The following is a 23,023-nucleotide window of genomic DNA, read 5'->3' as shown; positions in this document are numbered from 1 at the left end:
AAGGAGGGTGTGTCCAAACGCAAGTAAGCTTTAGTATTGGCAGAGCAGGTTTTTCAGGTCTACAGTGGACATTAAAAAGATGCACATGTGGCTCCGTTCCTTTTTTATTCCTTTAGCGAATAGCGGCAGCGGGACGATGGCAGCGGCCACACAGTCGATGGGGAGTTTGCCCAGCGGAATCCAGATCTGTACAACTGCACCGGATATCCTCTACCTGCCCGAACTGGTGCGTGAACGGAACATTTACAGCTCAGAAATGTACCATGGAAACCTTTTTTTTTTTTTTTTTTTTTTTTTATTATTATTATTATTTTTGCCGAAATACCATACTTATACAGTTATTGTAAAATCATAATACAGTGAGATGATATCTCCTAAAACAGTGTAAGAAGCTTTCACTTATCTCCTCATTTTTTCTGTTCATGTTGGTAATTTAGTTTCAAAGATGTGATCAACAGGTATCTGAAATATTTCTTTACACAGTCATATTTACTGGATATAGGGATAGTTAATCTAAAATGAAAATTCTGTCATTATTTACTTACCCTCATGTCATTCAGCGTCAACATTCTTCTACTTTTCTCATGTTCCACAGAAAAAAAAAAAAGAAAAAAAAAAAAGTTATACGGGTTTGGAAAGACCTGAGAAAAATTTTGGGTGAACTAGCCCTTTCAATTTGGCACTGAAGTATAAGTGAAGTTTGATTGTGAAAGACAAATGTAAACAGGGATGTACATTTTACTAAAAATGTTTCATGAAACATTCTCAAGGTGACATACAGTAGTGCCAGTTTGTGTGAACGGTCTATGTTTTTTTTTTTTTTTTTTTTTTTTTTTGTTGCTTGTTGCGAGAGTAAATTAATCCATAGCTATGCTTGTGTTTGTGTTAGAGAGGGGAGAGCATGAATAATGAGTTATCGTAAGAGAAGGGTGATTTCACAAGTTCTTTATAGGCTGTATTCAGTATGTGACTATTGTGTTTGTATATTTCAAGTGTGTTTACTTATGTGCAAGTCTGGTGAGCTGTAAGTCACATCACAGCAAATGCATATATGCATTAGTCACAGAAGCTCTTGAGGCTGGATGATTTGTGTACATACAGACATGTAAATGGCATAATTTAGTTTAAGAGAGTTTATCATTAACATTGTATGCTTATAGGAATGAGTGTTAACCTACCAATTGGCTAAATTCAAAGTCTAGTTATTTGCTTGGTTGCACTGTGGGTATGCACCTGCACATTACAATTGCTAAAATTATGTGTGTTTGCATATATCCTACAGGTGTTCGGAGGGTTAGTATGGATCCTAGTGGCTTCCACACTTGTGAAACCCGAGAACCCTCAGGGATGGGTCATGTTTGTGTCCGTCTTTTGCTTTGTGATGACCCTCCTCTGGCTCATTATCTTTGCCTGTGGAGGACACAAGAACCGCAGCTCTTGGGCTACAGCGGTGAGCTGAAATAATGAAATACAGTGTGTGAGTGTGCATAGTCAATGAGCTGGTTTTGATAATGTCTTCTGTGTGCAGGACTTTATTTATCACCTAATTGCTGCCATGTTCTACCTGAGTGCCTCAGTACCCCTGGCCTCTGTAACTATCAACATGAAAAATGACACTGCACAGTCCATATATCCCTTTAAGTACTACCAAATCGACATTGCATCAGTGGTAAGAACAAAACGCATACACACACACAGATTATAAATATGAATTGTAACATGCCTATGCATAGGTAACATTCTGTAAATTACACTATACACAATATCTCAACTTCAACTAGCAACCCCAAAGTCATGGGTTCGAGACCCAAGGAACACATAAAATGATAACATGTATACCTTGAATGTGCTGTAAAAGTTACTTTGGATACAAGCATTTACCAATTGAATAAACGTAAATGAAACTTGGTGTGTTACTGTTTTGTGATTTTTGTGGTGCCATATAAACATTTTAAACTCGAACATAAAAATATGACATCAACAGTTCTTAACATAAACAGTGTAGAGTGTAATCTGATTACAAAGTAATAAGTTGCTGTGATAACTTCTAAGTCGAAAGGTAGTGCAATACATTACATTTTGTATTCTTTATTTAGATTAGAGGTAGACGATATATACATTTTACAGATTAATCAGTGCCAATAATTGCTTTTTAGGACTATCAGTGATCTGCAAAAATCTATGCCGATAGTTGGCTATTTTTTTTATTTTTTATTATTCTGTGTTCCTCTGATAATTAGGTTTTTTTAAATTGAAGCGAGGGCATGTAAAGTAAAATGCAACTATGTGGAAACATCCCTTGTCAGCTAATACATCGTGTCTCCAACTTCATATATTATTAATAATAATATATATGCAGGGTTGGGAGTGCTAATTTTACATTTTATTCCACTACAGAATACATGCTGTAAAATGTAATTTATAACGTATTCCATTAGATTACTCAAGGTCAGAAATGTAATCTAAATACTTTGGATTACTTCTTCAGCACTGGCAGATTTGTTCCAATTGTTTTGACTTTAAAAAAAGTTATGTGAAAAAAAAAATCTGTACAGTAAAAATTAAAAGCAATACAGCAAGTACAGTAAAAACACATATTAAAAATACATTCTCTGAAAAAAAAAAAAAAACCTAAACATCTTATGTAGTGTTGCAAACGACACTAGAATGCAAAGTAACCTCTTCAATCATCAAAATACTTTTTGAATGTAACTGTATTCTGATTACCAACTATTTAAATTCTAACTGTAGTGGAATACAGTTACTAATATTTTGTATTTTAAATGCGTAATCCTGTTACATGTATTTCATTACTCCAACCCTGTATATAGGCTATAAAAAGCTTAATTTGGTAAATATTAAAAATAGAGCATTGTAACCAAGTCTCTGTCATTTCAAAATAAGAGTCTCTGGTGTGTTTCAGGCTTGTTTAGTGTTAAAAGTCCCAAGTTATGCACCCAATCTTTATTATTATTATTTTGGTTGAAAAATAAACTACATCTGGGATTTTAGATAATTCATACTCTGGCCTCTGTGTCTGTGCTGACTAAGAAAATGCTGTAACATTCTATGAATCAATTTTAAAAACTACTGGCTGATTAATCTGTTATCTGCCTTTTCTACCACCTTAGTTATCATATCAGCAAAATCCACTATCGGTCAACCTCTAATTAAAACAAACAAATTCTAAAACAAGATTATGTATAATACATTTAAAATATGAATTATGTATGTCTGTTTGCGTTTCTGTGACAGCTGAAGGGCATGTGACAATGGATGAGGAGGAACTATAGACATTATTTTGAACAACAGAGAAAAAGCAACAAGTGCTTAAGAAATTAACTTAAGTAATTAGTGATGTGATTACTTAAGTAATTTGATTATAATTTTAGAAAAGTAATTTGTAGTGGATTACTTTTTAATAACTTACTCATTGAAAGTAAACCGGTTAAACTTGTAACTTCCAACAAAAGCTTGAATGCAGTAAATCCCAGCTTTTTAAATTTGTCCAGACATGGAGACTGCTCCTGACCTACTATAGACTTTCACATTTGACTGCACAGCTGTTTGAAGTTCCACTAATGTTTGACTGAACTTTTAACACACTCTCCCCTCAGGTGTTCTCCTATATTGCCACATTGCTCTACTTCATCCATTGCATTCTTTCTGCTGTTCGGTGGAAATCCTTCTGATGAAACAAAACAAAGAATTGGAGGAAAGAAAAAACAAATTAACAGCCACTAACGGGGGAAAACACTGGAAAAGCACTGAGGCTGAGAAAGACAAACTTCAGTGGTTAGTCATTATTGGAAGCACTCGACTCAAAAACACCAGCCACAGATGTGACTGAAACACCCTTAATTAACTCTAAACATGATGGAATTCAAACTAGATTAGATTTCAACCCTTTTTCATTTTCTTGAAGCTTTGAACATTTGGGAGGGAAGGGAAATATTTTATAACTGTATTGGTTATATTAAGTTGGCCCAGAGTGTAGGTGTTGATTAGGAAACAGAATGCGGGTTTTGTATACTCAATTGCAACTTTGTAACAGATCAATAAATATTTGTATATTTAGGTACTACACACTAACAACATAATATTGTAATAAAAAGAGTAGGAACTGGACAATGTCCTGCGTAGTTAATGCATGAGTGTCTTTTGCTGTTTCAGTTACACCCATAACAGGAGAATAATATCAAAAATACAGCCATGCAATCGCCTTAGACAAACATATTAATAGAATGTGGCATACATTTTCTGTTCCAGCATGACAATGCCCCTTTGCACAAAGCTAGGTCCATAAAGAAATAGTTGAAGTCTGGTGTGTAAGCACTTGACTGGCCTGCACAAAGCCCAGACCTGAACAGTTTTAGCATGAATTGGAAGGTCGAGCACATCTCCAAAAATTCAGTGCCTGACCTCACTGATACTTGTTTCTAAATAAGAGTAAATCCCCACAGCAATGTTCCAACATCTAGTGGAAAGCCTTCCTGTACGAGTAAAAGCTGTTATAGCACTAGAGCGAACACAATTCCTTTGTAATGCTCATGGTTTTGAGATTAAATGTTCAACAAATGGGTGTGGTGTTTGGGTGCCCATATCATTTTGGTCATAGTTGTAAATATGCTTCATTTTTTTTCATACAGGAAAATGAGAATAGCAATTACAGAATTCACAGATGTTGAAAATGTTTATAATGTGTAAATCATAGTATTCTGGCCTTTATAAATGTTTATGTGTGATAGATGAGCTTGTGACTGTATGAACACATCTGGAAGTTCTTCTAATGTAGGGAAAATCCCTCATCCAACTCGTGTCTGAGAACAAAGTGCATGGCCCTTACTCTTATCCACACAAACAAATAATGCAGTTCAAGCCCCAGTAACGGAGCTGTTCAGCTTGCAGTACAATAAACCGAAAAATAATTAACATTTTCGAGCCATATTGGCAGTTTTGGATTTATGAGTAAAATAAGGTCTGTGGTAAACATTTCTTGACTATACATGGACGTTTTGTTTACGTGTGTTTGTTCACACGTAAACAAAATAACGATAAAATAACGCCCACGTATCTTCAAATAAAGTTTATAGTTGGATCATTAAATAGCTTCAATGTAGTCGGCTACTTTTTTTTTAAAATAATGTTTTGTAAGCTATAACAGCTTCTCAAAAGGTTAACTGACTCTAGTTTAACTACTTTAAACTAGCTTGTCGAGTAGTTTGAACCTATTTAATTACATAACTATAAGCTTTTAGAATTACAAAATCTGTGTAGTAATGAGTACAAAAGCAATCTTGATTAGGGCAATAGCATTAAACTTAAACTAATAAATTTATACTAAATAAAAGTAAACTAGTTCCCATTTCGATAAACATAAGTATTTTTTCAGATATTTATTTCACTACTAAAAAGATGACGTAAAATTATGTGCAGAAACTTCTGGGAACCCAACTCAGTGATGCTTCAAATTAATATGTAATTGTGTTTTAAATCGATTGATGTTGACTGAAAGTGACCATCTGAATGATATTTATTAAAATACATCAGACTTCCCATCACTACTGGAGAGAGTCCATTTGATTATTGCCTCATCTAACTCAATTATAAAGTGGTTTGTGCAAAACAATGTTACATAATCAGGGTTGGGAGGGTTACTTTTAAATGTATTCCACTACAGATTACAGAATACATGCAGTAAAATGTAATTTGTAACGTATTCCATTAGATTACTCAAGGTCAGTAACGTATTCTAAATAATTTGGATTACTTCTTTAGCACTGGTAGATTTTTTCACTTGTTTTGACTCTAAAAACTCTGCCAGTACAGTAAGACAAAATACACATGTTAAAAATACATTCTCTAAAAATATTATGCAGTGTTGTTTCTAAAACAAGATAAATCAAATTGATCTTATTTTATGGATTTTTAGATATTTTTACAGGAAAACAATTCTAAAATTATCAAGAATATGATTTTTGCCCTAATATTTCTTACTAAAAAAAAGAAATTATGATCCATCGTGAATTTTCTTGATAAAAAAATATGATCGTGCCTTGTAACGTGCATGTAAAATGGCTAGAAATTGCATTTTAGCTTAGCGTAAAGCTGACAATTTACACAAGGTTTATTTCTATTTCTTCTGCTCCAAACTTCAAACTTCTCTGTCTGCTCGTATGAATGAAACACATCATAAGAAAGTGTTTCACTGCTGTTCAAATGCACTTTGGATCGCATCAATTATATGGATAAATGTTTTCCATCTGAAAGGACTAAATATTAAATGAAACAAATGACAATAAAATGCAAAGTAATCTCTTCAGTAATCAAAATGCTTTTTGAATGTAAATGTATTCTAATTACCAATAATTTAAATTGTAACTGTAGTGGAATACAGTTACTTATATTTTGTATTTTAAATACGTAATCCTGTTACATATATTCCGTTACTTCCCAAGACAGTGATGTACCATATTGTCAGCTGCTTGATTGGAACAAACAAAAAGCCGGTTACTGGAAAAGCTATACATTTTTGAAAACAGCTGAGCTACTGGATTTCATTATGTTACTGAAAATAAGTTAAATGCATTGCTACTTTTGTCAGCTCCTCCTCAACACCGTTAAAACAAAACATTGGCCAGGTTAAATGAGCTGATAGTACTCAAACAGCTATTTATTCAAACATTTTTGGATTTATTATAGATTTATTGGTGCTCTACAGTAATATGTCATGTACAGGTAAGTGCGATGAAAGTCTGATGAACTGAAGAACTGTAAATCATATCTTCACACATTCACTTCAATGTTACTTCTGCCAAAGGGATAGCAACATATAAACACTCATTTATGGCATTATGTAGCACTTCTGTACCTTTAATTGGTAAGAATCACCTTCCCCCCAACTCTAAACCCTTTTCCCAGCAAACGGTGGTCAGATCTGTTCTAAGGAGATCACCAGATGGTCCGTTTAACTCCTGCCCACACTGATCTCTTAACGCCCTGGGCAGCCCTCACTTCAGCCCAGTGTAGACGTGTATTGGGCACCTCATCTTCAACCTCAGGCTCCTTACGGGCACACAGCTGTGGTCGTGCCACCACGATTGGCAGAGGCCCCTGCTCGGCCTGAAACGCCACCACATTAAGCTACTTTTTATCAGCTAGAGTCTGATGAGTCTCCTGTAGAGGGTTAAGTGTAGAGTCAGGCTTAAGTCAAGCACATACTACATGACTGAAAAGTCAGCAACTGGTCCTTGTCTGAAACACTCGCAGCACATGCCCATCACAGATGGTCTTGTAGTGTGCACACACCTAAGACTCGCTCCGACTGGTCGGACGCTACGACAGATTTCAATCTTGTTTGAAATCAGGCCGACGAGTTATCAGGTGGTCGCACTGTCATGACGAGCGAGAAATGAGCAACAGTCAATAAAATAGTGAGAGCTCGCCAGAGGCAAGCAATGCATTGGAAAGCTGGAGCCAAAAAATAATTAGAAACTGCTGCCCAAGCCGCGCTACCCACTGTTGCCAATATGTTTGGCACTTTTTACTTCCTTCTGTGTAAATAAGTGCCAGAAATAATCACCAAAACTATTCCTTCATGTTGTTTGTGGACATGTTATCATGAATAACAGGGTTCCCACCCTTTTTGACCAAATAATTTTTCAGTCGTTTGTGATTCCTGATTTCACTCACAAATTGGACATCACTTTAGCTTGCAAGCATGTTCTACTCTACACAACCTCCTACCAAGAGCAATGTTAAGGTGATTAAATATTTTAAAGCAGAGCATAACAAGAAAAATACTTTTCCATGACTTTCAAGATTTTGTTAAAGGGATAATTCACCCCATAATAAAAATTATCTCATCATTACTTACCCACATGCCATCCCAGATATGTATGACTTTCTTTCTTCTGCAGAACATAAACAAATATTTTTAGAAGAATATCTCAGCTCTGTAGGTCCATAAAAAAACCAAATAAAAATATAGCTGTAAGCAGCAATTACATGGCCAAGCACTAGCATGGCAACTACTGCACAACACTAAGTACAACCCAAAGAACATATAGAGATCAAATGACAAAGAAAAAAACAATATTTCAAGTCACCCAAGGATGGGTTTGAACCTGCAACTTTTTGTTCAACAATGCAATTGACTGTCCACTGTATCACAGAGGCACAACAGTGACAGTCACCAGTGGGACATCATAGACTGAGAATTAGCACAACCACATTTGCCAGAGTCAGTTTTTTTTATTTCCATTCAAAGTTAAGAGCACAAAACTGTTGCTGAGATAATGTTTTTGATACATCAAAGTAGTTTGAACTGAAGCAGGAATTTGGCAACCTTGTGTTAGAGTAAACAAAACGTGAAGACTCAAAGGTCAACAGAAGTAAAATTTTTAAAAACGTTCTTAAGCAGACTCAAACGTACACACTTTTGAGCAATAGTCCAATGCTTTATACAATTGGCCACTCAGTTGAGATACTTAAACAATGCCAAAGAGACTTGACAAGTTTAAAGCGAACACACAAATGCATTGGTTAGCGCTGATTAACATGCTAAGCTAATGTTGCCTACGGATAGCATTATGATCAAATAGCCTTACAAATGAGTTGGTTAGCATGCTAATTGATTAGCATGCAAAACTAATGTTGCCCTACAGATAGCATTGTGATCAAATAGCCTTGTAAGAAAGAAAACCCAACAGTTAGCATGCTAACTGATTAGCATGCTAAGCTATCATAGCATGTAACATGATAACCATGCTAAACAGCCCATGTTTTTTTTATCTACAGGTGATGCTGTCTTCAAACTTCTCAATCCTTTTAAAATAAATCACTCCCATTTATATCAGAACAACAACACTAAGACAAAGAAGAACAAGAAGTATACCTGCAAATCAAAATGATCTGTGATAAGCCCTGCAACTATTCAGTAAACACAATACAAAGACCTCCAGTACAATATAACATCAACTCTACCACTGGTCCACAGTGGAATTGAACCCAAAACCCTTAAAACTATACACCAATGCTTTACACAATGAGCCATTTAATTAACATGCCTATTGATTAGCAAAGAGACTTCCTAAGTCTCATTTCATCAGGACATGATGTCTATGATGCATACCAATTTTCTTCGACAATGCAATTAAAAGATATATAATTTTTTAATAAATTTCAATATGGTGGAGGGACAGTATGGTTGATATGGGGAAAATTGGTGTTGTTGAAATCCTCATGACCCATAGAATTCATAGACACCAGCCTCATGATTTTAGGACATACAGTCCAAAGTTATGGGCAAAAAAATAAATGTTTTACATTTCTTGACTCATAGGTGGCGCTGTCTCAAAACTGTGCATGTATCCTCAAATCATGGTCCTGATGAAGCATATCAAGTTTCGTTTCGATAGGACAAAGTGCTGCCGAGATTTAGCCGTATATCCTATTTTGCATCGACCTCGTTAACTTCATGATGCCATTACTTTTCAGCAATAGCAAAAACCTAAATGAAGAAGTCATTTAAGTGAATTTTTGACATGGTGGTGGTGCTATAAAGTATGTCCTAGAGACCCCAAATTTGGTATGGAGGCTATTCATGACCAACCCTATCAGTGTGCCAAATTTCATAATTTTCCTATGTACGGTTCAATGGGCTGCCATAGACTCCCATTGGGGAGGAATAATAATAATAATAATAATAATAATAATAATGAAAGCAATAGGTGGCAGTGCCACAGCACCTTCGGTGCTTGGCCCCTAATAATAATAATACTAACAGATACAATAGGGGCTACAGCATCTTCGGTGCTTGGCTTCTAACAAATGAAGGCAGCATAAAAATAATCCATAAGACTGCAGTGGTTTAATAAATGTCTTCTGAAGTAGTCCAACTGGTTGTGAGAACAAACCAAAATGTAACTACATTTTCACTATAAATCTTGACATCACCAGTCTCTTTGGCGATCACGATTTCAAGCTCGATTACACTTTCTAGCTCTATCTAGCGCTCTGCGCATGCATCAAGCACTAGGAAGTGTAACTGAGCTTGAAACCATGATTGTGCCTAGAGACTGCAATGGCAAGATGTACAGTGAAACATTTTTTTTTTTTATTTTGGTCTATTATCACCTAGAATCGATTGGATTGCTTCAGAAGACATGGATTAAGGAGTCTTTTTAATTACTTTTATTCTGCCTTTGTGTTTTTCGGAGCTTCAAAGTTTTAAACACATTCACTTGCATTGTATGGACCTATAGAGCTGAGATATTATTCTAAAAATCTTTGTTTGTGTTCTGCAGAAGAAAGTCATAAACATCTGGGATGGTATGAGGGTGAGCAAATTATGCAAAAAAAAGTAAATTGGGTAAACTATTCCTTTAATTTCCATGAATTTTCCAAGCCTGGATTTTCCCATGTTTTCCATGACCGTATGAACCCTGGAATAAACTCTAGCGCTGCCTGTGCGTGAGTTTGTGTGAGAATGAATTTCAGCATCATACCCTCTGATAAGGAGGAATGGTCTTGAACTTCACAACATTCAGTCTTATAGTGTACATTAGGCTTTAGGTTATCTTATCAACCTATTATTTCATTCTGATTTTATGGGTTGGCTTGGCAAGCACTTGTGGTTAGTGTTTGGCATAGGATTAGGACTGTTTGTTCGAGAGGAATGTTTTTCCAGGACCAACAAAAGAAGTTGATTCAGGAACACATCCTCTTTGCATTGTCAACACATCAGATAGGCCAGTCATATATATAGATGTGGAGAAGATGATTGGCCGGATTGGCTAAGATACCCATTTAATCTCTTACCTGACTGGCCAGGCAGTGAAAGAGTGCCCTGGTGATGTTGAGCAGGTTGACCAAACCCTCCACTTTCGCATACATATCTTCTATTATGGATAGAAAGATAAAATATACATTGTAAGTGTGATCCCATGATGTGATAAAGAACAGCATTAAACACACATTACAGAAGTGGCTGTTGGTTCAGTCCCCACAACCACCACCATTGTGTCCTTGAGCAAGGCACTTAACTCCAGGTTGCTCCAGGGGGATTGTCCCTGTAATAAGTGCACTGTAATTCCCTTTGGATAAAAGCGTCTGCCAAATGCATAAATGTAAAATGTAAAAATGTAAATGTACATGACAGCATAAGACTACAGATAGGGTTGATGGCAGATCTCTGTGTAAAGAGATAAACAGGCTCTGGTACTTTATGTTCCCAGGGTTCCAGATCCAGTCATAGCAACTCTTGCCAGGTTTCATTACTCAGGTGTCAGAGGTGAGATGTGGGCACGGGCAGCTCACGCTCGAGATGTGAGAGAATTGTTTGGACATGCATCCTTTGGGACTGCAGTGTGACGTGGCTGGCTGCCATGAAAACAAGCAAGACTCAGAGTCACAGACTGTGTGAAGCAGAGATGGACTCAGAAGCCAGCCTGTTGCCACCATCTTGATCTCAAATCCAAACATAATTTGTGATGTGATATCTGGATTAGGCCCAGTAGGGCTCAGACCAGGTGTGGAGGAGAATTTGCTTGGCGAGCACTGGCACTGGATGGTAGGAAGACGTATGTTGGCCAGACATTTTGAAAAACTCCAGAGCTGTGGTGCAGTGGTTGTGCCCATGCTCACAGCTTGTGTGTGCACTTGTACACATTTTTGCATGCATGTGTGTGTGGTCAGTCCAGTTACCTTTATTCTGTTTCTTCATTCTCAGTATGGTCCTTTTAAAGGTGGACTCGATGTCATGATATACTTTACAGGAAGATGAACAAGCAGCCATTAAAAAGAGAGAGAGAGAGAGAGAGAGAGAGAGAGAGAGAGAGAGAGAGAGAGAGAGAGAGAGAGAGAGAGAGAGAGAGAAAAGAGGACAAACTCTCTCACTCTTAAGTTGTCTTTTTTTGGAAGGCAAACAGTTATAAATATTCACATAAAAGTAATATAAAACATCATTGCATTTTAAGTTTCACTAAATCACACACGGAGGATCTTAAAAATAAAAATGTCAAGACATGAAAAATATATTATCTTTGTTATTTATACAATTACAGAGTGGAATCATTCCATCAAACACAGATACACATGAGATTTACTCACATGTTTTGTGTGTGAAGTAATATGATTTTTATTTTATTTATATTTTTTATTGCAAAACTTCAAATAATACAACAAACAAGGCACCAAAACATCATGACATACATCTAAACTAAGATGAGCAGACATTAGCATAATAGTAGGGAAAAAGTTTTATGAAATAAAAATAAAAACAAATGTAAAACACTTAAATAAAACACATACTTTTTGTAAACCCAAATTAAGTCATTCCAAAATTAAATAAATGAAATAATTTAATGGCATTCTTCTTTTTTTTTTTTTTTTTATACATCTCAGTGAACTGAAAAACAATTGTACTTCATTCAAAAAACCATTGAAAACTGGTTGGGTCTTCATAAATTTAGCTTTGTGTATAAAAAAATGTAGCTAGTATAATTATACAATTTATAATATACTCTTTATTTTTGTTATCTATGATAATAGTACTGTATATGTTTATATTCTAGTACAGGCATCTCCATATAAGTCTTGATCCACTCCAAAACATTCTTCATAAAAGCCTGAACATTTGGACATGAAAAAAAGCTATGTTCTATTGTTTTAATGTCATTAGTACAGAAAGAACAATTGTTTTGTTCAAAATTAAAACGTAACCGTAGGAAATCAGAAGACGGGTAAATGTCATTCATAATCTTAAAATGAATTTCCTTTGCATTTGGTGTAATTGGATATTAATGGGATAAAGTTCTAAAGTTAAGTTGTTTCTTATAAATTGATTGTTACAATTTTTTCTAGAAAATTTTTCTCATTCACAATTAACAAGGGGACATACGGGTTTTCTGGTGAATACATAACCATAGTTTTTGTTAGTTGAAGAAACTGAACCGGAATGGCTTTAACTAGAGAACTGTATTCCCTTCTATATAATGAAGATACAATTTTGCACAAAAATAATCAAAAACAATATTGCCATTGGCATCCATAAGATCAAAAACAGACCACAAGTCTTTATCAAACCACTCCTTGTGGAAACAAAATTCTGCTACTGTGCAATATATGTCTGTTATTCCATAGAAGGGAGTTGTGGGGAGTGAAATTATGTTTGTAAATCAATTTCCAATAGAGAAGTACCTGTTTGTGAACATTTGAAAGCTTAATAGGCAGTTTATTTATATTGTAATCACATTTTAAGACAAATTCAATGCCACCAATTTTACTGAATATTAAGCAGGGGACTATAAACCAAACTGTGTTTTTATTTAGAATAAAGGATTTTAACCATTTTAGTTTAAGAGTCCCATTCATGCAATCAAAGTCTATTGTTTTAAATCCACCTTCAACATAATCCTTAACAGTACTTTCTCTTGCAATGTAGTGTGTTTTATTTTTCCAAATGAAATTAAAATGTATTTGATTTTTTTTTTTTTTATATTATGGGGAGAAACTGGAATGGAATACGCAGGATATATACATTGTTTTTCAATTTGAGTTAAAATATTTAGACAATATTAGATCTCTTTGTAACCACATATACAATTTTATTCTGCAAACTCCTACGGTATTTGAAAAGTTCAAAATTCCTCTTCCTTTCAATCTTTTGTAATATGTAGACCAAGATATTTGACGGTAGTCTTAACTGGGATGACACAAATACTCTGTAGCTGTGAATAATGAATTGGTAAAGGTTCACACTTATTTAAATTAAGATGCAACCCTGAAGCTTTTAAAAAGACTTTGATGGTATTGATAGCTTTTGGAATTTGTTCTTCATTGCTTAAAAAGTGTGTTGTATCATCAGCAAACTGGCTAATGATGATCTGCTCTTCTATTATATCCAATCCACCCAAATTGTCACAAATATTTTTTTTTTTTATTGTTTTTTTATTTATCTTTTCTCCCAATTTGGAATGCCCAATTCCCACTACTTAGTAGGTCCTCGTGGTGGCGCGGTTACTCACCTCAATCCGGGTGGCAGAGGACAAGTCTCAGTTGCCTCCGCTTCTGAGACCATCAATCCGTGCATCTTATCATGTGGCTCATTGTGCATGACACCGCGGAGACTCCACATGTGGAGGCTCATGCTACTCTCTGTGATCCTCACAAAACTTACCACGTGCCCCATTGAGAGTGAGAACCATTTATCGCAACCACAAGGAGGTTACCCCATGTGATTCTACTCTCCCTAGCAACTGGGCCAATTTGGTTGCTTAGGAGACCTGGCTGGAGTCACTCAGCACACCCTGGATTCAAACTCGTGACTCCAGGGGAGGTAGTCAGCGTCAATACTCGCTGAGCTACCCAGGCCCCAATTGTCACAATTCTTAATCAAAATGGCTAACATCTCTGCCGCCATTATAAAAAGCGACGGGCTGAAAGGACAGCCATGTCTTATTCCTCTTTTCATGTCAAATCTACTTGATGTGCCAAAAGATAATGAAACTAAACTATTGATACCATCATATATCATCTTTACCACATTCCTGAAGTTTTCTCCAAATCCAAAGTTTCTCAAAGTATCAAAAATAAAAGGGTGTTCGAGTGTATCAGATGCTTTCTTGAAATCCAAAACTAAAATAATCCAAAATATCCAATACTAATCTAATGTTATTATGAACAACACTTCCCTTCATAAATCCTGATTGTGTTTCACAGTTGATTAGGGTTAATCCTTTTTTCAAACGTTTCGCAAAGACATGCGCATTTAGTTTATAATCACTGTTTAATTATGTAACAGGCCTAAGATTATCAATTAATTTGGAATCTTCACCAGATTTAGGAATTAGGACAATAACACTTTGCTTCATACTTTCCAGGAGTTTATAATTACCTAAGGCTTCTTCAAAAACATTATATAATACCTGTCGTATATCTCCCCAGAAATGATTGTAAAAGTTAGCTGTGAGACCGTCCGGGCCTGGGGCTTTATCTAATGTTAATTTATCTATGGCATAATCAAGCTCATTTATACTTAAGTCTGCATCACACATCAATTTGAAACTGTCCTCTATTTTGGGTATGTGTTTCTTAACAGACTCAAAAAAGTAAAGACAATCTGTCAGTAAATAACATTAAAAGTATATATTCTTAAAAAATGAGTAAATCTCCTTTGAAATAGCATATGGGTCCGTACACTCTTTCCCATTAATAATCAAGATTTAATTGCATTTCGGACTTGTCGTTTCATTTCAAATTGACAAAAGTAAGCTGTATTTTGTTCGCCGCCTTCTATCCATCTAGCACATGATCAAATAAAATCTCCTTTAACTTTCTAAAGAAACAAATCATCCAATTTCGACTGTAATTCAACCTTTTTTGGTCTATCGTCTTCCGACGGATCATTCATATTACAATATTAATTTTAGCAGTTGTACCAAATTCCTTTCTAATTGTTTCTGAGCTCTTGTGATGTTTTTGCTAAAGGATATTGAATAGCTGTGGACTTTATATTTAATAAATTCCCATTTATAAATATATGAATGTATAGAACTGTCTAACAGAACATCTGTAATAATTAGTCTAACATTATCACAAACAATTCCATTGTTAAGCAATGAAGAATTCAATTTTTTGTAAACCTTAATTTTTCATGAGGCATAAGAGTGAAAGAAATAACAGAATGATCCATTAAAGGAGCTGCATTAATGGACTGATTATCGACAATCATTGAAACATAAGAGGTCAACCAGAAGTCTATTCTAGATTTAGAGGTATCATCCAGTTTAAACCATGAATATTGTAGCTTTTCTGGATTATTTCTTCTCCAAATATCTTCTAGGCCTACAGTATCACAAAACTCAGTCAAGACAGAATTATAATGGTAGTTTGTAAACTTTGTAGGGAAATGGTCCAGCCAGTCATCAAAAACCATATTAAAGTCTCCCCCCACTACAATATTATCCGTTGAGTACAATCTTTTTGTATCATTGATCAGATATGTCAATTTAGAGAGTAATTCTTTGTTCTGATTTATATTGTTATAACATATACATTTAGAAGAATAATTATATTTCCCTCCAGATTCATTACACAAATCAACCAATGTCCAAAGTCATCAGTTTTTAAAAATATTACTTTCCCCGAAGCATTATTTAACAAAACCACAACCCCTGCTGATCGTGAGGTATCATGACTAAAAATTATTTTATCACCCCACTGAGTCCACCAAAATTGAACATCAGACTCAGAGGAATACGTTTCCTGCAGAAAAACTGACATTTGTTTTCTGACCCTAACAAAACAAAAAGGTTGCCTTGCGCTTGACCTTATCTTCTAACCCTCTTGCATTTAACAAAATAAAACATAACTTATCATTTAAAGAGAACATGAACTTAAAATTTCTTAATCACAATCTCTTTTGAGAAACTAGTTACCGGAAGACATCCCCATTTAAACTCTTATGTCTTTCCTCATAGACACTAACTTAAGATTGTCTTTCATCTTCAAAATTGTCTACCTTTTAAATTGTTGATATACGCTGACCATTGATGTACCCATATCAGAAATATGCCTTTTGCCCAGCCTTCCTTGCCTTTTCGATTTGAGGCCAAAGAGCATCCCGAGCTGCCTTGTCTTCCTTCGTTAGATCTTCTTTAAACCGGACGCCAAGTTCTTGCCAGATCTGTGAGTTTTCATAGCTTTCCAAATGAAATCGCTGTGAAGGCACATGTTAAACTGCAGAATAACCTGTCATAATTTCCTTCCACCTCTTCTCGGCAAATGATGCACAGAATCCACCGCGCCCTCTAGCTTAGATGCCATCTCGGGAGCAATCCTTCCCAGAAGATTTATGACATCTTGCCTGGTATCTTTGTTTTCCTTTTCTTTTAGACCAATGATGCAAAGATTCCATCATTTTTTTGTATCTGGCTAGATCTTGGATGGAATCTTTCAGGTCATTGTTTTCCTTAGTGGCCAGCAAGATTAGTTTCTCCAGCACCGAAACCCTTTCTTTGCACTCCTTTACCTCCATGGCGTTAAACTCTACCACTTTTAAGATCGATGATATTATGGCAGCATTCTGTTTCATCTGGGAAACCAAGTCTTCTAGTTTCTGGTCTTGACTGTCAAATCTTCTCGTAGGAGCCTGAATTGCCTGCAGTAATGTAGCGTTGGAGACTTCTTCACCAAGGTTATAAACTCTCAACTTTTTGGAAGAGCTACTTTTGTCAGGCACATCCGGTGATGCCAGTAATAGCTTATCAGCGCTTCTATCTTTCGATGAATTTGGCATTTTCACCTCCAAAAGGTAGAACATTTTCAATTAAATTATCCGTATACTAACTACATACAAGTTAATATATTACAGCCTATATAAACTTATCTATTGGGGAATCACGTGAAGAGCAAACAAGAAGGGCTCTGCTCAGTCCGCCATCTTGCTGGAACTCCCCCAATGAGGCACGTGTGTGTGTGTGTGTTTGTGTGTGTGTATGACCCACACACGGCAGTGTATAACTCACTAGTATGGTTTTTGTATCTCTCAATGTAGCAGAGATAATGCACAGCTCAGTTTTGGCCTGAAAAACAAAAATGATTTAATTATAACCTGATCTTGCTAGCTTTAGCAAAAGGTTCAAATCCTGCAAGTGTGTCAAGGGATCTGGAGAGTTACTGAGACCATAGTCATATTCTATCATTATTTGACCCTTGAGTGAATCATTTAACTTCAGGTTAACCTCATGGGGGACCATCCCTGCAATTAGTGTGCTGTGTGTTACTTTGAGTGAGTGTGACCGGTGGCTTACTTTGCTTAATTCAGTGTTTCTGTCTGCTGCTTTACCCAGTGCAAAACCTGCAGTGAAGTGAACAAAACAGCTCATTAACTTGGATTACCGGAATTCTATTTTTCCACCCACATATTAACCCTTTAAGCTCAGATGGGCCTGTAAGGAAAACAAAATCATCAAAATATTAGCAACTACAGTCTTGACCAACACAAAATAGGTATCGTTTGAAAGCTTAGAAGTTCTACTTTCCAATGCATGCAGGATTATGACTAAACAAAACTAAACAAGTGCTTTTAAATTTGCAGACAAATCAGAAGTGTTCCGTTTTCCTAATTTAGAAAAATAAAATTGCACTGTACATATTATTGCTATCAGTAAAACATCAAACTGGTCGAATAGTCATGTGTCATATGTTGTTGGAAAGCTCTTAAAGAGCAGAATACAACCAGCCTATTTGTTTTACTCACAGATAAACATATAGCGAGTAATATCTAAGTATTTCTTTGACAATAATGTTGGTGTTGCTTATATGCAGCTTTTTCGCTTATAACTTCATGAAAAACAAACAGAACATAAAATATTAGATAATAGATAAACACAAAACACAATGTTACATATAGCCACCAGGAGATGGCGCCATGTAAATGACAGACTCAGTGATGCAGACTCATTGAGCCAAAAGGCATTTATTCTGTGAAATATCATTACTAAAATAATGTCTCCATGCTATGCAAACCTTTAGTTGTTGTGTTTGCATGTGTAATTAGTTCTTATGTACAATTATTATATTTTATTTGTTTGGAAAGGCATTTGGACACATGGAGACGTTTTTGGACACTCTGATAAATTATAATTGTAATGCTATAACTTTTGATTGCTTTGTCGTATGAACACAACATTTTTCTCAGATACAATTGACACGATTATAAAAAATAAAAAATAAAAATAAAAATAAAAAGTTTTTCTGAGTCACCTTATTTACACCCAGAGATAATGTCAAATAAAGAGAAAATAAAAATTGTGCCTCAATTTTTTTATGATTGTTCAGCAGATTCTTAGGCTGAGAGTCTCAGAATGTATAATCTATATCTTAAAAAAAAAAAAAAAAAAAAAAAAAACAGTTAACCCTCCTTGTTTCTTTTTCTTTTCTTTTCTTTTCTTTTTCTTTCTTTTTTTTCAGTTATAAGCCTTTAATTTTTGGTATGCCACTGAAACAGGAAATCTTTAAAAACACAATCAGAGCTTAAAGGGTTAAACTGCATTACTATTAGGGGTTGCACCGACTAGTTCTGTTATTAGTCAATACACTGGGTCTGTGTCAAATAGTCGTGGATCACATGACTGCAATTACGCCTGTTCTAAACATGGTAACATAACTGAATAATTGTATTTACTAAATAGGAGTTAGGGATGGGAAATTTAAGAAATGTAATGATTCCAAGTGTGTTTCCTTATATTCAGATTGTATACGGTTCCATTAATAATTATTTTAGTACTTTATGAGAAGAAGTATTTGGAAATAAGAAATGCAGTGTAAAAGGCGTGTTTACACAGACTTTAGAGCAGTGGTTCCCAAACTTTTTTAAACTGTGGCACCCCTTTATAGTGTCCCCCACCGCATCCCAGCCACTAAATTAATAAACATATGTAACATTCAAAATATTAACACAGTTTAATATTAATATTAACAAATGAAATAAAAACAATGTAGCCTTCAAGTGTTTAAGTAAACATTGCTTCAAGCTTTTAAAGATATTAAAGAGCCAGTAATAAAATTTAGAGTTAATAGTGCTTTAGGTTTTTCAGTAACAGCAACAATTAAACAAAAAAATAAAAATATAAAAACATTACAAAATAAATAAATAATAAAAAAATAATAATAATGCATAATACAAATGTGGCTACTGTGTGATTATTAGATATACTTTAATACTTGTTTTTATTGCTTACACTAACGTTAGCGAACTAATATTCAGCCAAGGACAGTGAGTGCTTTTCTCTTTTTTCTTGTCAATATTGTTGTTTGATTAATAATCAGGTTTATTAGGCTGCATTTACACATCAGACAGACCAGACATTTTGAGATATAAGATTTTTGTCCTGTCTGCTTACACTCTCGCAATACATTAACTGCAGCGTTGACATTAATATCACGTATAGAGGCGCATTTTGACAAGAAGCGCATTTGACTGTTCACATGCGGCATGCGCAGCTGCATTCACAGCGAGAAACGAGTGCTCTATATAGCACGCGCAGACATACGTGCGCGGATACCGAATTGAGTCAGCACTTAGTTCTGCCGGTGTTCTGACAATCTGTGCTACCAGCAGTAAAAACAGTGATATGTAAAGTTAAAACATGGGTAGCACATGTTGGGAGGCACAGGAGGACCTGTTGGTATGTACTACAACAGCATGAAATGTTTTAAAAACCTAGGTAGCACATCTTACCTATCAGAATGTGCTACCAGCTTAAGTATCAGATAGTGTGATATGATGTGAGGCTGTACTAAGTCCTAACCCTACCCCAAACCCCTAACCCCAACCCGAAAACTATGTGAGTATAGCGTTGGTAGCACATCCTGATAGGTAGCATATATTTTCAAGACACCGGTATTTATTACATTGGCGAGTATTAAAATGTTGAACGGAGCAGAGATTCTGCAACACCCCTAGGCAGTCGTGGCAGCATTTAGTTTGGGAACCACTGCTTTATAGGCATAAATGCAATCCATGAATTGATCCAAACTACACATTAAATAAAAAGTCTAAACAGACAAAAAAAGGGTTAGATTAGAACAAAACTCATGTGTATCTTCAACAACACATTGTCATACGAATAACCAAACAGTAACTATACTGTCCGATTGAAGTCTCACAACACTAAAGGTGCTTTAAGCAATTTAGTCATTCTGGAACTTCAGAGCCGTTAAAGAAGACGCACCCCCTCTTTACAAAAAACACCGCCCTCCAAAGATAGCCTTGAGGCCGTCACCGAACAGTAGAGCAACAGTGCGTCCTACGGCTATCAAACACAACAGTAGCAAAATAGTGCCCTCATTTGACAACTGTTATGAATCTGAATATGACAATAAATCTGAATGTTCTGCTTCAACCACTGCACTTTGAGAACATGCGAAATGATTGACAGGCAGAAAGCACATCAAAGTCTTCTGATTGGCTGTGAGTTGGACATAAGCAGCACGAATCTGTCAATGGAGATATCTGCACTTTAATTTCTCACATAAATCATCAATTGTGTGGACATTCTCTTAACTCACACAATCTGTCAAAGCAGTGCTTTACTTGTCAGAGACAGCAAAGACTGCTGATGCTGCATGGCAATCCTTTCCAAATTACCACCAGCTTTTTCCATATACGCCAGGCACATCATGACTATTAAAGACAGTGGCCTGAAAGCTAGACTCTCAGGATGTGTGAGATTATCAGATCTGTCTCTTCTCATAATGTCACACTGCCATCTGTTACCATTAACAAGCCTTCAGAGAATCATCATTACGCGTGTGTGTGTTCTGATTCACCTGCGGCGCTTTTTCCATTGCCCACAGCTACCAGAGCGCTGATAGATCTTTTCCTGCCCTCCTTGGCCGTGATGTTAAACACACTCTTGACCTGTCAATCAAATAACAAACGTTACAAATTATATTTGAGTCAATATCTGCAAGGGACCTGTTTCTGCATGTGTACTTCTGCCATGTGACCAACAGGATGCAGTCTAACCACATTGACAAAAGCTTAAATACTGCAGTCATACACGCAAGCTTTCTCTCTCTCTGTAGGCTGCAGATATGAGTGTAATTGTATAGTATAAAGAATTTAGGAGTATCATTGATATTACAGGGATATTGTGCTAAAAGAAGAAGCCCACCCACTGGAAAGAATTCAGAGGAAATTACATGAGTTTTTTGATACACAAGTTCTTTAATCAGTCGGAAATCTGCCAATAAGCAATTCAGCACAAGAGATACATAGCTGATTATGCCCTTAACCATCACTATCATTCAATTTCACACACTTTCCAAACAACCGACTGTCCGAATATGACTACTTCCCATTACATAGAATGCCAAAAGCAGTGAGTAGTAAAATGTGATGCATGATCCCAACTGCATTATGTCAGTGTGATGCTGAAACACATGCCATCTCTTCAGAGTGTGTGCATGCACACACACACACACACACACACACACACACACACACACACACACACACACACATCAATAAAAGCTACACTAATTCTTGACTAATGCCCTTCAATCTTCTGCATAAAAAAAAAAAAAAAGAACAAACAAACAACTACAAACAATGACAGAGGTTTGTACTTACAGAGACTTGCTCATTAGCTGTACTTGGACTAGGTCATGTCATTATGCAAAAACTGTTTTCTTAACCTGTAATTATCATTTAAATGTTATAGACAAACTCCACGTCTCTACACTGCTCAAGAAAAAAAAAAAAAAAATATATATATTTTTTGCTGATGAGCCATTATAAATTAAATGTTCCGCAATCTCAAAACAAATATATTACATTTCTTAATATAGCAGATGCTTTTATCCAGAGAGACTCACAAATTACTATAAATCAAAACTAATAATCCGGAATGGAAAAAATCTGATTTCAGAAACAAAAAGCATGTTAGTGATGCGTGCAGGGGTCTGAGTATAGCATGCTTAACTACACTGTAAACTTGACAACATGGAAAAGTGTAAACTTCACTACAACATAAAGTGTGTCTACAATGTCAACTTGACTACAATTTAAAGCGAAACTACTGCATAAACTTGACTGCAAAATAAAGATTGCCTACAATGTAAACTTGACCACAATGTAAAATGTGTCTACGTCAACTTGAATACAATGTAAAGCGCAACTAGCTAAATCAATTTTGTTTCTACAATAAAACTGGTATCCTTTATCTGACAGGTTCGAGACTTGGTGACTTTTTGTCCATTTGATATCTGAACACACACAAAGAAGAGTTGATTCAATCAGTCTAAGTGGTAGAAAAATAAGTTACAATTGTACTGTTCCTGGTCAAATGTGACCGCCATAGGAAATTAATGGGAAACACTAAAATCACAGGTTATTTTTCATTATTTATTATATAAAATCTAAAAACAGCCACAATGCAGAAACATTCTTTCATAACAATTAAAAGAATTACATTTCTTTTTTGTTTCCAGTCACTTTTGACCAGGAACAACT

General features: G+C 35.6%; 1 protein-coding gene and 1 pseudogene across 1 annotated transcript; one reads left to right on the top strand and one right to left on the bottom strand.

Moving 5' to 3' along the window:
* LOC127455587 (myelin and lymphocyte protein-like) lies at positions 1 to 5,552 on the top strand. The gene is made up of 4 exons (XM_051723609.1): positions 1 to 226; positions 1,283 to 1,450; positions 1,529 to 1,669; positions 3,618 to 5,552. The coding sequence occupies exons 1-4, from the start codon at positions 80 to 82 to the stop codon at positions 3,690 to 3,692; spliced, it is 531 nt and encodes a 176-aa protein (XP_051579569.1). The 5' UTR covers positions 1 to 79; the 3' UTR covers positions 3,693 to 5,552.
* A 1,399-nt stretch (positions 5,553 to 6,951) lies between these two features.
* LOC127454967 (28S ribosomal protein S5, mitochondrial-like) overlaps positions 6,952 to 23,023 on the bottom strand; it is a 50,923-nt pseudogene continuing 34,851 nt past the window's right edge.

The sequence above is a fragment of the Myxocyprinus asiaticus genome, chromosome 17 (assembly GCF_019703515.2).
Source record: "Myxocyprinus asiaticus isolate MX2 ecotype Aquarium Trade chromosome 17, UBuf_Myxa_2, whole genome shotgun sequence".
NCBI lineage: Eukaryota > Metazoa > Chordata > Actinopteri > Cypriniformes > Catostomidae > Myxocyprinus > Myxocyprinus asiaticus.
The sequence above is the reverse complement of the archived record's forward strand: the minus strand, read 5'-3'. Positions and strand labels throughout refer to the sequence as shown.